At 48.4% G+C, this 15,149-nt stretch overlaps 1 protein-coding gene across 7 annotated transcripts in view; it reads right to left on the bottom strand.

The window, feature by feature from the left end:
* The window catches only part of hnrnpdl (heterogeneous nuclear ribonucleoprotein D-like), a 28,069-nt gene extending 18,159 nt beyond the window's left edge, over positions 1-9,910 (bottom strand). For 3 of the 7 annotated variants that reach the window (XM_085965028.1, XM_085965035.1, XM_085965044.1), the window contains exons 1-4: positions 9,389-9,904; positions 8,369-8,537; positions 6,891-7,052; positions 6,167-6,298 (exon numbers count right to left, since the gene is read on the bottom strand). In XM_085965028.1, coding sequence (XP_085821154.1) covers positions 6,167-6,298; positions 6,891-7,052; positions 8,369-8,537; positions 9,389-9,510 — 585 coding nt within the window. In that variant the 5' untranslated portion in view covers positions 9,511-9,904. Of the gene's footprint in view, positions 1-6,166; positions 6,299-6,890; positions 7,053-8,368; positions 8,538-9,388 lie in introns of all 7 variants that reach the window. The other 4 variants (XM_085964996.1, XM_085965015.1, XM_085965007.1 and 1 more) reach the window with 3 other exon arrangements.
* Between the last annotated feature and the right edge of the window lie 5,239 nt (positions 9,911-15,149).

Raw genomic sequence — 15,149 nt, 5'->3', positions numbered from 1 at the left:
GTGGTTGTAAGGATGTAAAGGCCGCCGTGTACACAGAGGAACTTATCCGGGACGCTTTTGTAGCGGGCCACAGATCCAATTACACCCGACAGCGACTGTTGGAGCAGAGTAACCTCGACCTCAACAAGGCCTCTGAACTCGCACTATCGTTGGATGCAGCCTACCAGGGCATGGATGCCTACTCCTCTGCACCGTGGACGCCGCGGGGAATGACAGCCTGGGACACGGTAGGACCGCCTCATAGCGCCGTGCCACCCCAGCCACACCCCAACAACGGCCCAACTACCGCAGCAGTGTCCCAAGGCCAGACAGCAGTGCCCCAAGGCCAGAAATGCTACTTCTGTGGCCAGGCAAAACACCCCAGAGCGCGCTGCCCGGCGAAAAACGCGATCTGCTCAGGCTGCGGGAAGAAGGGACACTACGCTAGCGTCTGCAGGGCCAAAGCCACCCCGAACCCCAGCAGCGCCGCGTGTGGGCCATGCGGGCCGCCATCTTGGACCTCCCCGGCCATGTGCGAATCACCGGTACAGCAGCCATTTTGGACGCCTCCAGCCACATGGGGATCATGGACGCCGCCACCTTGGATGACAGCCGGGACGCAGCAGGCCCCCGACACCGCCTCATCTGATACCCGCAGCGACACACCGACCCCTACGCTGGCATCCGTTACACTGGACCAAGCGAGACCGCACCAACTGGCCAGTTCCACAATGGACATTAAGGTAAATGGTCACGATACAATCTGCCTTTTTGACTCTGGGAGCACGGAGAGCTTCATCCACCCCGACACGGTGCGGCGTTGCTCTCTCCCAGTCCTGCCTGCGCAACAGCGGATTTCTATGGCCTCCGAGTCCCAGTCGGCGGACATCGGCGGCTACCGCGTGGTGACACTCGTAGTAGACGGGACCGTGTACGATCATTTTAAACTTCTGGTCCTGCCTGACCTCTGCGCTGCCGTCCTGCTGGGGTTAGATTTTCAGTGCCACCTTAAGTGTTACGATGGCGTACGGTGGACCCCTACCCCCACTCACAGTCCGCAGCCAGCAGCTTCCAAATTGCCCGCCGCGCACCAGGTGCAACCTCTCCACACTCAGAGTCACCCCCCCACCACTGTTTGCTAACCTCACCCCCGACTTAAGCCCATCGCCACAAAGAGCAGGCGATACAGTGCCGGGGACAGGGTTTTCATTAAAACCGAAGTGGAGCGGCTCCTGAAAGAAGGGATTATTGAGGGCAGCACCAGCCCCTGGCGAGCCCAGGTTGTGGTCGTTAAGACCGGCGAGAAGCAGCGCCTGGTCATCGACTACAGCCAGACAATAAATCGCTACACCCTGCTGGACGCCTACCCACTCCCCCGTATAGCTGATATGGTCAACCAGATCGCGCAGTACTGCGTCTTCTCGACCATTGACCTGAAATCAGCGTACCACCAGCTCCCCATCCGCCCTGAGGACCGCCAGTACACTGCCTTTGAGGCAAACGGCCGCCTCTATCACTTCCTTAGGGTTCCCTTTGGCGTCACCAACGGGGTCTCCGTCTTCCAAAGGGAGATGGACCGGATGGTAGATCAAAATGCGTTGCAGGCCACTTTCCCATATCTGGACAATGTGACCATCTGCGGCCGTGACTTGCAGGACCATGACGCAAACCTCGAAAAATTCCTCCGCACCGCCCAACTCCTAAACCTGACATATAACAAGGAGAAGTGCATATTCCGCACAAACCGCCTCGCCATCCTTGGCTGTGTTGTGGAACACGGAGTCATCGGCCCCGACCCCGACCGGATGCGTCCCCTTATGGAACTTCCACTGCCCCACTGCCTCAAGGCCCTGAAGAGGTGCCTAGGGTTTTTGTCCTATTACGCCCAGTGGGTCCCCTACTATGCGGACAAGGCCCGTCCGCTGATCAAGTCCACCTCTTTTCCCTTGATGGCAGAGGCCCGCTTAGCCTTCCACCGTATCAAGGAGGACATTGCCAAAGCCACCATGCACGCAGTGGACGAATCCATCCCCTTCCAGGTGCGAAGCGACGCGTCCGACTTTGCCCTGGCCGCTACCCTCAATCAGGCGGGGAGACCCGTGGCCTTCTTTTCACGAACCCTCCAAGGCCCGGAGACCAGACACTCCGCTGTTGAGAAGGAGGCCCAGGCGATTGTGGAGGCTGTGCGTCATTGGAGGCACTACCTGGCCGGAAAACGATTTACCCTGCTCACTGACCAGCGTTCAGTTGCTTTTATGTTTAACAACAAGCAGAGGGGCAAAATCAAAAATGACAAGATCTTGAGGTGGAGAATCGAACTTTCCACCTACAACTACGAGATCTTGTACCGGCCCGGGAAGCTAAATGAACCCCCGGATGCGCTATCGCGTGGCACCTGCGCCAGCGCGCAGATCGATAGACTACAGGCCCTCCACAATGACCTCTGCCACCCGGGGGTCACCAGGTTCTTCCACCTCATCAAGGCCCGCAACCTGCCTTACTCTATTGAGGAGGTCAGGATCATGACCAGGAACTGCCAAGTCTGCGCTGAGTGCAAACCGCACTTTTATAGACCAGACAGGGCCCACCTGATAAAAGCCACTCGCCCCTTCGAGCGCCTGAGCGTTGATTTTAAAGGGCCTCTCCCCTCCTCCGGCCGCAATGTGTACTTCCTCAATATTATTGATGAGTACTCCCGTTTCCCGTTCGCCTTCCCCTGCCCGGACATGACCAGTGCCACGGTCATTAAATGTCTGAACAACCTCTTCACCCTGTTCGGCTTCCCCAGCTATATCCATAGCGACCGGGGCTCATCGTTTATGAGCGACGAACTCCGTCAGTACCTGCTAACTAGGGGTATTGCCACAAGCAGGACCACCAATTACAACCCCCGGGGGAACGGACAGGTGGAAAGAGAAAATGCGACAGTTTGGAAGGCCGTCCTGCTAGCCTTAAAGTCTAGGGGCCTTCCAACCTCCCGCTGGCAGGATGTGCTCCCCGATGCGCTCCACTCTATTCGGTCACTGCTCTGCACTGCCACTAACGCCACCCCTCATGAGAAAATGTTTGTCTTCCCAAGGAAGTCCACATCGGGGACATCGCTACCGCCATGGCTGACGTCCCCAGGGCCGGTCCTACTGAGAAGACACGTGAGGACCCATAAAACGGACCCCCTGGTCGAGAGGTTCGACCTCCTCCACGCCAACCCCCAGTATGCTTACATCGCATACCCGGACGGGCGGGAGGACACAGTCTCCATAAGAGACCTTGCACCCTCGGGGGCCGCAGTAACCCACTACCACCCCCCCCCACCCCACGATCCGATATCCAGCCCCAGCAGACGGCAGGCCTGGGCCCCGCGACCCGCTCGACATCTACGAGGACGACACGCCTGTGCCACAGCCTACGCTGGACTCGACGCCGGAAGCTTCACTACCCCTGCCGTCGCCACGCCGATCACAGCGGCAGACAAGACCTCCGGAGAGACTCCAATACACTAACTTTTAATACACTTCACCCTGCCGGACTCAATTTTAAACAAGGGGTGAATGTGGTAAACCACTGTTTGTATTCCTGTTTGTCCTGTTTGTATTCCACTGTGTACATGCCTCGGCTGACTCCTCCCACAGGTCCTAGTATAAAGGTGACTGCTCCCCAGCCCTTTGTATCCTGGACCGGTCGACCACTCGAGGCAGACCTCCATTCTGTTGTTAATAAAAGCCTTTAGTTACTCTTCTAACTCTCAGTCTTTTATGAGTAATTGATAGCACATCACACCCCATTCCATCTTAAATGACCATGTCTTTTTTGATCTCTTTAATGTCATTTCCACCTGGTTAGTTTCCCTGGTGAATAGAGGGAAAGTAATTATTCAATATTTCTGTCATTACCTGCAAGTTTATCTTGTGCATCCATTAGTATCCCTATCCTTATTTTTCTTTTGTTTGTCTGTAGAACACATTTGTTTTTATATCCATTCATAGTTTAATTTCATAGTTCCTCTTTGCCTTCCTAATTGTTTTTTTTTTTACTTCTTTCCTAACCTCTTTGTATTCACTTTTGTCACCGCCTTTGTTTTCTATGTATTTAGTGTATGCCCTTGTTTTCAGCTTCAATTTTGCCCTCATCTCTTTATTCATCCATGGTATCATATTATTGGTTAGTTTGTTCTTGTTTTTGAGCAGAATATATTTCTCCTGAACTCTCTTGATAACCATTTTAAATATTTCCTACTGCTATTCTATCTGTCAAAATTATTTTCTAGTTTATTTCCCATGTTCCATTCTCATCTAAAAAAAGCTTTTTCCAGTTTATTACTTTGGTCTTTGCCTTACTTATGTCCTTCTCAATCTTGATCTTAAACTGTATTATGTTGAGTGCAACTGCCTAGATGCTCCCCATCTCTTACTTCCCTTATCTTCTCTGGTTCATTTCCTATTACTAGATCCAACAGGGATTCCTCTCGTTGGCCTTCTTACATACAGTTTGGGTTCCACCAAGACCACTCGGCTCCCGACCTCATTACAGCCTTGGTCCAAACATGGATAAAAGGAGCTGAATTCCAGAGGGGAGGGTGGCTGCCCTCGACATCAAGGCAGCATTTGACCGAGTGTGGCATCAAAGAGCCCTAGTAAAACTGAAGTCAATGGGAATCGGGGGGAAAACACTCCACTGGCTGGAGTCATACCTAGCACAAAGGAAGATGGTTGTGGTGGTTGAAGGTCAATTATCACAGCTCCAGGACATCGCTGCAGAAGTTCCTCAGGGCAGTGTCCTAGGCCCAACCATTTTCATCAATGACCTACAAGGTCAGAAGTGGGGATGATCGCAGTGTTCAGCGCCATTCACAACTCCTCAGATAATGAAGCAGTCCATGCCTGCATGCAACAAGACCTGGATGACATTCAGGCTTGGGCTGATAAATGGCAGATAACGTTCACACCACTGAAGTGCCAGGCAATGACTATCTCCAACAAGCAAATGTCTAACCACCGCCCCCTGACATTCAATGACATTACCATCGCCTAATCCCCCACCATCAACATCCTGGGGGTCACCACTGACCAGAAACTTAACTGGACCAGCCACATAAATACTAGGTCAACAAGAGCTGGTCAGAGGCTAGGTATCCTGCGGTGAGTATCTCACCTCCTGACTCCCCAAATCCTTTCAACCATCTAAAAGGCACAAGTGTGATGGAATACTCTCCACTTGCCTGGATGAGTGCAGCGCCAATACCACTCAAGAAGCTCGACACCATCCAGGCCAAAGCAGCCCGTTTGATTGGCACCCCATCCACAACCTTAAACATTCACTCCCTCCACCACCGGCGCACCGTGGTTGCAGTGTGTACCATCTACAAGATGCACAGCAGCAACTGCTTCTTCGGCAGCACCGCCCAAACCCGCAACCTCATCCACCTAGAAGGACAAGGGCAGCAAGCGATTGGGAACACCACCACCTCCAAGTCACACACCATCCTGACTTAAAAGTAGATCGCCGATCCTTCGTCGTCGCTGGGTCAAAATCCTGGAACTCCCTCCCTAACAGCACTGTGGGAGTACCTTCACCACACGGACTGCAGCGGTTCAAGGCGGCGTCTCACCACCACCTTCTCAAGGGCAACTGGGATGGGCAATAAGTGCTGGCCTTACCAGCGATGCCCAGATCCCATAAGTGAATAAAAAGTGTCCTAGACACAATAGATTCCTCCCCACCCCCCATTACAAATTTAACATTCTTAAATCCTTGTGCTCAAATCCTTCCAACAACCCAACTTCCCCATTTCTGTAACCTCCTCCAGCACTCGCGGCAAAATGTCCGTTTCTGACTCTAGCCTCTTGTGCACATCCCCTTCCCTTCACCCCACCATTGGCAGCTGTGCATTCAGCCAACACCACCACATTCTCTGGAATATCCTCTCTAAAGCCCTCTGCCTTGCCACTTTCTTCAACCCCCCCTTAACACCCTCCCTAAAATCATCAAGCTTTTGGTCAACCCTCCTAACATCTCTTCCTATGGCTCAGCGTGTATTTCTCTCTCAGATGATTCCTTTGTGAAGCATTTGGGACTTTCTCCACGTTAAAGGTGCTATATAAATGCACGTTACCGTAGTTGGGGGAAAAAAAAAAGTTCTACTCCCAAATGCGCTACCCTTGAATTGTATTAAAAACTTTACTGGACATACCTTGCTAGATCCTATGTTATGATACTTGTTTTCTAACAGCCTTTTTACTGGTTCTTCCTCCTTAAATGTGATGAAGCAGAATCCTCTCCGTTCATTCGTCTTGTTGTCAATAGGAAGTTCAATACCTTCAATCTACAAGGGAACCATTCAGGTAGATTTCAAGTCTTTGTGCACAGTCCTGTTCAGTTCACTACTTAAAAGAAACTACAATATATTCCCAAAAATTTTAAGCTGTTTTTTTCTAATACAAAAATTGAATTAAACAATTCAAATTATAAGCACCATAACACCATAAAGTGGTAATTTAGTGCTTAAAAATAGTTGAATCAACAAAACTTTAAGCAACTTCACAAGGGAACATTTCCTCCCAACCCCACAATAAAATTGGGTACCTTGTGAGTTTCACACTTTGTATGTATTTCTTCTCCACATTACCCTTACTTTGTGTCACAAAATTTTGAGTAAAGCTTCAACATTTACAATGGAAAAACCTGGTTAACATTTCCCCAATGTATTTTAATACACATAATGGAACGTTCATAAGTTTTTATTTATTGTATGCACAGAGCACAATATGCCTGTGAACATCAGCAAAGTAATGTCCCTCTAAATTACAGTGCAGGTTTTTAACAGGCCTAAAAATAGAAGCTAGCTATATTTAGTACAAATGGTGGCTGTTTACATCAAAATCTTTCTGCCACTGAGATTATGAGTTACAACTTGCCTCTCCATATGCTCCAAAGTAGTCCTTAACCATTTCTTCCGGTACATCAGGACTTAGGCCACCAACAAAAACTTTTTTAGCTGGCTCCTTGCCTTTTATTGCCTTTGCTCTTTTAGGGTCAATGAGCCTCCCATCCAGCTTGTGTTCCTTCAGTTCCAAGACCTATAAGAGTTTAAGAACAGTTTCTGTACTAAAACTACAATTTTCAGAAGCTATACATACTTATTCAATCAATATCAGAACAACTGACTGAACCTTATTTAAAAACTGTCAGGGATTGTTTGCTAGTAGTTGTGATAACAAAAAAGTGACAAGTAGATGGGGAAAATGAACTCTTGACCTTTGAAGTTCTTCCATCTGCTTAAGTCCCAGTTTTGAGTTCAGTGCTCACTCATCTATAGCAACACTAGCAGAAATACTGGCTGTGTTACTCTCCCAGCTCCAAGAGCATTTCTACAATATCAAGGCTCCTTTTGAAATTTAATATTTTGTTAACTTTTGACCAAATTATACTTTCTGGTAAATTCATAGTTATTTAAAATTGTACCCCAATCATATTAAGTAGGAACCAAAATAGTCGCACTGTTCAAATAAATTTCTGGTACCATAAGCTATGAAGATATTCAAACTTTTGTAGCAGAGGTCAGATTCAGGTGCACAGGAGAAGCTCCTACCTCAATCCAATATATTTTTCCCAGCGGGGATCAATAACAAAAAGCACATTTGTGTACTTAAAATGATCACATCTACTCTTTACTCACCTAGCTTCCTGCCAATTAGTCATGACCTGGGGTGAAAAGCAGAGGTCAGTGCCACAAGAACACAAACTGCACGCTTCTTGGTATCAGTCCCTGCTGACAACAAATATCTTCAAAAATGGATTGAGTTTTGAACAAAATTCTCACAAGCTATATATGCACAACATGGAAAGAATTTAGGTATAAATCACTGCATTCTAACTCTCATTTGAAGTAGCATTCTCCAAGTGAATATCCAGACAGCTTTCTTTCTGCAAGCTAACTCTTGCATAGCCACTAAAAACTGATTCCCCAATAAAGTGATTGCAATTTGTAAAGTTGCACATGGAACGGATATCCCCCTCCGCCCCCCCCACCAACAAACCAAACAAAGGAGGCAAATGAGACACCCCTCCCAACACTTGATGGGTCAACACAATTGACGTTACTTACAGAAGAGCATGAATCAAGTACCAGACCAGTAGCACATCCAAACTAGGACATCGTAAATACTTGAAAACCTACCAATTTCACTAAACATTGCAACCAAAAGAGGGAAACCAAATTTTGCAGCTCAGTAAGGTTTGTGTTTATAAATGTCACAACTGGATATTCAGATTTTCAAAGAGTTGATCCCCATTTGTAACATGCTATTCCAAACATTTCCCAATACAACTTTTATCCAGACACACACACACACATTTTGATGTGATTTGTAACCGTATTAGAATTTTGATTTACCCTGTCCACGCTTGCAGGTTCTCTGAATAGTACAAAACCAAATCCTCTTGACCGCCCCGTCACCGCGTCCATCTTTATCGTACAGTCCACTACTTCACCGAACCTGGATAAGTAATCTGTCAAATCCTTCTTGCTTGTATCCCAGCTAAGACCCCCAATGAACATTTTTCTGTGAACAATAATAATATGTATATATAGTGACTGTGGCAATCCTTTTATTTGAATGCGATATTTCTAATTAAACAAAAAGCCATAGTAAAAGTTAAACAAGTTATCTTAACAGGTTATCGTGCCTTGTGGATAAGTTACTCGTTCCCATGTTTCTTTCTGGGGGTGTGTTTTAATTTTTGAATGTTATATATTACTAATGTGTTAATATTTTATTACAAAATACAATACGTCTGTCGGGTTTCCCCGCCAAATATTTTTCCAAAATAAGTATAAAGATACGAGGACGTAGCTTTATTTTGTAACCATCTTGAAAAATCGTTTCAACGCGGTGCATCGATGTTCAAGATCTCGGGGAAGCGATTAAAGAAAAGCCTGGCGAGGTCAGTGGTGAAGCAGCGAGGCCACATTCGCATTCTTCTTCCACCGCAAAAAAAACCCAACCGAAAGCAGACCAACGTGTAGAAGCGGGGGAAGAGAGGAGGGAGGGAGGGATACCGAAACTAGGTCACACACAGCATGGCGCCGAGTCATTGCGCCACGTATGAAGCCAAACAAACAAAACAAAAACCCAGAACGGAAACCCGGAACAACCAGAGAGCGCCAATCCGGGTCGGGTCAGTGCTCTTCGCACACACATAAAAAGTAAATTCAAGGAAATCAAGAGGCGGGGCTTGCGGCCGGCCCGCGCCCGGTATTCGGAGCACGCGGGCGGGGAGTCCGGCACCGGGCGGAGGGCCGCTCCCTCCCTCCCCAGGCTCAACAGGGGGTGCCCGCCCGCCCGGGAGTTAACGGGTCTTTGTGTCGATGGTGGGTGGGAAGACAGGCTCCAGGCCGCAAGGACTCGCTCACCCTTCGTCCTCCTCGTTTTTGCTAGCGTTTATTTTGGCTCCTTCGGGGAACTCCTCGGACACCGCCATGGTCTGGTCCATGAGGCCGGCAGACGGCGGGTTATAACTATACTGTGGGTCCATGGTGGGATCGATTCCTTTTGGCGGTGCTCGCCTGCGGGTCCCGCGGGCAGGGTGGGGGAAGAGGAGGAAGGCGGTGACCGAGACACGGGCGCTCTGCTCTCTGTCGGCTCTCGCACGCTGCTGGGACCGAGCTGGCGCCGCCGCCGCTGTTGCTGCTGCTGCTCGATTCACGCTACAAAATGGCGGTCGGAGAGAAGGGGAAAAATCCGGGAACCCGGCCGGCGGCCTCTTATAGCCACCACGTGACCGTCCGCCGCCCAATCGCGCGAGTCTCCGCGCCGCCGGCCGTCCTCGCTCTTTGTGTCGCTGTGCTGGGCGCCGACTGTCTGGCGGGCTCCAGGCCCAAGGCCCAGCAATTCTCGGGGGACCAGCGACTGCGGATCACAGGGCTCGAGGCCGGGGAGCGCAGGCACTGCGCAGACTCGGCACCAGTCCAAACAATGGAAGGTTCACCGGTGGAACTTTGCCGCCGAGATGGCGGGGCAGGGAGAAAGACATGCATTTATATAGCGCCTTTCATTATCACCGGACGTCTTAAAGCGCTTTACAGCCAAGTACTTTTTGGAGTGTAGTCACTGTTGTAATGTAGGAAATATAGCAGCCAATTAGCGCACAGAAAGCTCCCATAAACAGCAACGTGATAATGACCAGATAATCCGTTTCTGTTCTGTTGGTTGATGGGTAAATCTTGGCCAAGACACCGGGGATTACTTCCCTGCTCTTCTTAGAAATAGTGCCATAGGATCTTTTACGCCCACCTGAGAGAGCAGACAGGGCCTCGGTTTAACGTCTCATCCAAAAGACAGCGCCTCCGACAGTGCAGCACTTCCTCAGCACTGCACTAGAGTGTCAGCCTAGATTTTTGTGCTCAAGTCCCCTTGGAGTGGGACTCGAACCCACAACCTTCTGACTCGGTTGAGTGTGCGACCCACTGAGCCACAGCTGGGGAGTGGGCCCTGACTTTTGGTGAGGGGGGGGCGCAGAAAGAGGAGGGCCCTGACTGGGGGGGAGAGGGAGGACCTCGACTGGGGCTGGAGAACCTCCCTGACTGGGCTGAGGGGGTGGTCCCTCCCTGACACACGGGGGGGGGGCGCGGAAGGGAGCCTGACTGTGGGCCGGGGAGGGCTCCCTGACCGAGCCGAAGTGGGGGGAGCAGGGGGCCTGACAGCGGGCCGAGACGGATGGGGAGGGCCCTGACTGCACATAAGAGTAGATTCAAGATTCAAGATCATTTTATTGCCATATGTAACTAGTACAATGGAATGCTTACTCCCCACTCCCACAATACAAGCATATAAATATAAAAGTAAAAACAAGTATAAATAAAAACAATAAGCAAATAAGCAGAAAGTATAGCAATAACAGTCCAAGTTGCAGGATATGATGAATAGTGCAAAAAAGCCTCCATTACCACTGGAAATAATAGTAATGTAATATGATAAATATATATGGTAATATATATAAGTATATAATATATATATTTACATAAACATATAACTATAATATGTGGGGCAGTGTGGTTAGCAGTTCAGTAGGCGCACTGCCTGTGGATAGAAATTGTTCTTAAACCTGCTGGTCCTGGTTCAGATGCTGCGGTACCGACGTCCGGACCGCAGGAGGGAGAACAGTTTGTGCCCAGGGTGATTGGGGTCCTGGATGATAGAGCGGGCCTTGTTCTGGCACCTGGTCTGGAAGATCTCCTTGATGGATGGAAGTGCACACCCGATGATCTTTTCTGCCGTATTCACAACTCTCTGGATGGCTTTCTTGTTCTGTGCAGTGGTGTTACCATACCACACATTGACACCACTCGTCAGGACACTATGGTGCCGCGGTAAAAGTTCACAAGCCACTGTGTGCTTATGCCGCATTTCCTCAGGCAGCGTAGAGGGCAGAGGCACTGGTGTGCCTTCTTCAGCATAGCCTCAGTATTATGGTTCCAGGCCAGGTCATCAGAGATCTGCAGTCCCAGGAATCGGAAGCAACTGATGACTTCCACTGGTGTCCCGTCTATGCTGATGGGGCGATGGTTCCCTCGGTGGCTTCTGAAGTCCACAATGAGCTCCTTAGTCTTGCCAACGTTCAGGGCAAGGTTGTTGTCATTGCACCATCTCATCAGCTGGACTATCTCATCTCTGTACTCCGTCTCGTCATCGTTGCTTATCAGGCCAATTACTGTGGTGTCGTCGGCAAACTTGATAATCTGGTTGTTGCTGTGTATGGCTGTACAGTCATGTGTAAACAGAGAGTACAGCCAAGGACTGAGGCAGCAGCCTTGTGGCGCTCCGGTGTTGAGGACCAGAGTGGATGAGGTGTTGTTCCCTATTTTCACCACTTGAGGCCTACCAGTCAGGAAATCCAGAATCCAATTGCAGATGGGGGTGCCCAGGCCTAGGTCCCTCAGTTTCAGGACCAGCTTGGAGGGAATAATAGTATTAAATGCAGAGCTGTAGTCAATGAACAACAGTCTGACGTAAGTGTCCCTCCTGTCTAGGTGTTCCAGGGCGGTGTGTAGTGTTAGGGAGATGGCATCGTCTACAGACCTGCTCGCCCTATATGCGAACTGGAACGGGTCCAAGGAATCGGATATGATGCTGCTTATGTGTGTCATGACCAGCTTTTCCAGGCACTTCATGGCTATAGATGTTAGCCACAGGACGATAGTCATTGAGGCCTGTTACCTTGGTCTTCTTAGGTAACGGCACAATGGTTGTCTCCTTGAAGCACACTGGTACAACAGACTGCTGCAATGAGATGTTAAAAATGTCCATGAACACAGGAGCCAGCTGGTCTGTGCAGGTCTTGAAGACACGGGGTGAAACCCCGTCTGGGCCGGCTGCCTTCCGTGCTTTTACCCTCCTGAAGGTTCTCCGGACCTCGGATTCAGTCAGCTGTAATGTGTAATCCTCTGGGTGGCTGGGGGTTTTAATGGCCGGCTCAGTGTTCTCCCTCTCAAAGCGAACATAAAAAGTATTCAGTTTGTCTGGTAGGGAGGGATCGGTGTTGGTGACTCCCGCTGAGCTCCCCTTGTAGTTGGTGATGGCCCTTAGTCCCTGCCACATGCGTCTGACGTCGGAGCCCCTGCCATACTGAGACTCTAGTTTGTTCTTATAGTCTCTTTTTGCTGTTTTGATAGCCTTTCTGAGGTCATACTTGGCCTTCTTGTAGAGTTCGGTGTCCCCTGATTTGAAAGCGGTACGCCGTTCTCTTAGTTTGTTGCGGATGTCTTAGTTCATCCATGGTTTCCAATTAGGAAATAAACGGACAGTCTTGGTAGGAATGCATTCATCCACCAGTCTGTTAATGTATCCAGTAACGTGGCCTGCGTACACATCCAGGTCTGGGTTCTTGAAAACACTCCAGTATGGCCCTCTGTCGAGATCTCGACTCTCAGTGAGACTCTGAAACGATCAGCTCCGGTAGATGTTCTTTTAATAAACTTTTACTTGCCGCAAGGAGAGCGTCCCGCTGAGTCAAAGGCTAAGCAGAGACTCTCTCCAGAATTACAGATTAACAACATATTATACAGTAAAGTAAACAGGTTATGGTTTCAGCATGTGTTTCAAGTCAGACAAAGGGACAAAGAGTTTTTCAATCCTTAACTAAGTTTCTACATATTTCTAAAGTCTGGCGTAGCGAAAGACTATTGATAATACAACGGGTAGTTGTTTATTCTAGACTATTAAGACTATCAGTATTGTTTGGAACGTAGATATTTCATACAGTATGTTTCTTCTGTTATCTGGTGGCCAAGCCTCTGGCCAGGTGGCTTGCGTAAGGTTCCCTTTACTCACGTAAATGGTCTTTGTTTACAACGCAGATAAGCAATGGTGTACAGTGTTTAGTCAAGGTTAACATGTTTAAGGAAGGAATAGAGGACATTTCTGCAGAGGCTTCTGGGAGGACCGGGACTCCATTTTGTTTGTCAAAAAGGGGCACATGTAACTATATTCAGCTTTAAAAGGTACATTTCCACACCCTCACTGGGGTGAGAGGGGAGGGGAATTATGGCTCCTTCATTATTTTATATTATTATGCAGAGATAAGTTAAACTGTTTAAATTAATTGAAACTGGTCATAACTGATGATCTGTATGTTCATGTATGAAATAAAGCAGCTTAATGATTCATATCTAGCTTCATAGATTGTTATGTGGTAGGATCCGATATCCACTTGCTGTTGCAGTTTTGCTAGCAACCATTTTCCTTTTCCTGTTGGCTAAATTCTGACAAATTTTCCTTCTCTAAGCGTATCAAATTCTTTGGTACCAGCAACGACAAGTGGATATCGGATCCTACATAAGAACATAAGAAATAGGAGCAGGAGTAGGCCATACGGCCCCTCGGGCCTGCTCCGCCATTCAATAGGATCATGGCTGATCTGAATCTAGACTCACGTCCACTTCCCTGCCCTCTCCCCGTAACCCCTAATCCCCGTAACCCCTAATTCCCTTATCTGCTAGGAAAATGTCTATCTCCATTTTAAATTTATTTAATGTTGCAGCTTCCACAGCTCTCTGGGGTAGCAAATTCCATAGATTTACTACCCTCTGAGTGAAGAAGTTTCTCCTCATCTCAGTTTTGAAAGGGCAGCCCCTTATTCTAAGATTATGCCCCCTAGTTCTAGTCTCACCCATCAGTGGAAACATCCTCACCGCATCCACCCGATCAAGCCCCCTCACAATCTTATATGTTTCGATAAGATCGCCTCTCATTCTTCTGAACTCCAATGAGTAGAGTCCCAACCTACTCAACCTTTCCTCATACGTCAACCCCCTCATCTCTGGAATCAACCGAGTGAACCTTCTCTGAACCGCCTCGAGAGCAAGTATATCTTTTCTTAAATATGGAAACCAAAACTGCACGCAGTATTCCAGGTGTGGCCTCACCAATACCCTGTACAACTGCAGCAAGACTTCCCTGTTTTTATACTCCATCCCCCTTGCAATAAAAGCCAAGATTCCATTGGCCTTCCTGATCACCTGCTGCATTTTCATACTAACTTTTTGTGTTTCATGCACCAGGACCCCCAGATCCCTTTGTACTGTAGCACTTTGCAGTTTCTCTCCATTTAGATAATAACTTGCTCTTTGATTTTTTCTGCCAAAGTGCATAACCTCACACTTTCCAACATTATATTCCATCTGCCAAATTTCTGCCCACTCACTTAGCCTGTCTATGTCCTTTTGCAGGTTTTTTATGTCCTCCTCACTCACTGCTTTCCCTCCCATCTTTGTATCGTCGGCAAACTTGGATATGTTGCACTCGGTCCCTTCCTCCAAATCGTTAATATAGATTGTAAAGAGTTGGGGTCCCAGCACTGACCCCTGTGGAACACCATTAGTTACTGATTGCCAGCCCGAGAACGAACCATTTATCCCAACTCTTTGTTTTCTGTTAGATAGCCAATCTTCCACCCATGCCAGTATATTACCCCCAATCCCGTGATTTTTTATCTTGATCGGTAATCTTTTGTGTGGAACCTTGTCAAATGCCTTTTGGAAGTCCAAATACACTACATCCACTGGTTCCCCTTTATCCACCTTGTATGTTACATCCTCAAAGAATTCGAGCAAATTTGTCAAACATGACTTCCCCTTCGTAAAACCATGCTGACTCTGTCCTATTAAATTATGTTTA

This window comes from Somniosus microcephalus, chromosome 2, assembly GCF_052327205.1.
Source record: "Somniosus microcephalus isolate GS21.2 chromosome 2, FLI_Smic_1.0, whole genome shotgun sequence".
Classification (NCBI taxonomy): Eukaryota; Metazoa; Chordata; class Chondrichthyes; order Squaliformes; family Somniosidae; genus Somniosus; species Somniosus microcephalus.
Note: the sequence above shows the minus strand (reverse complement) of the source record. Positions and strands in the feature narration are given on the sequence as shown.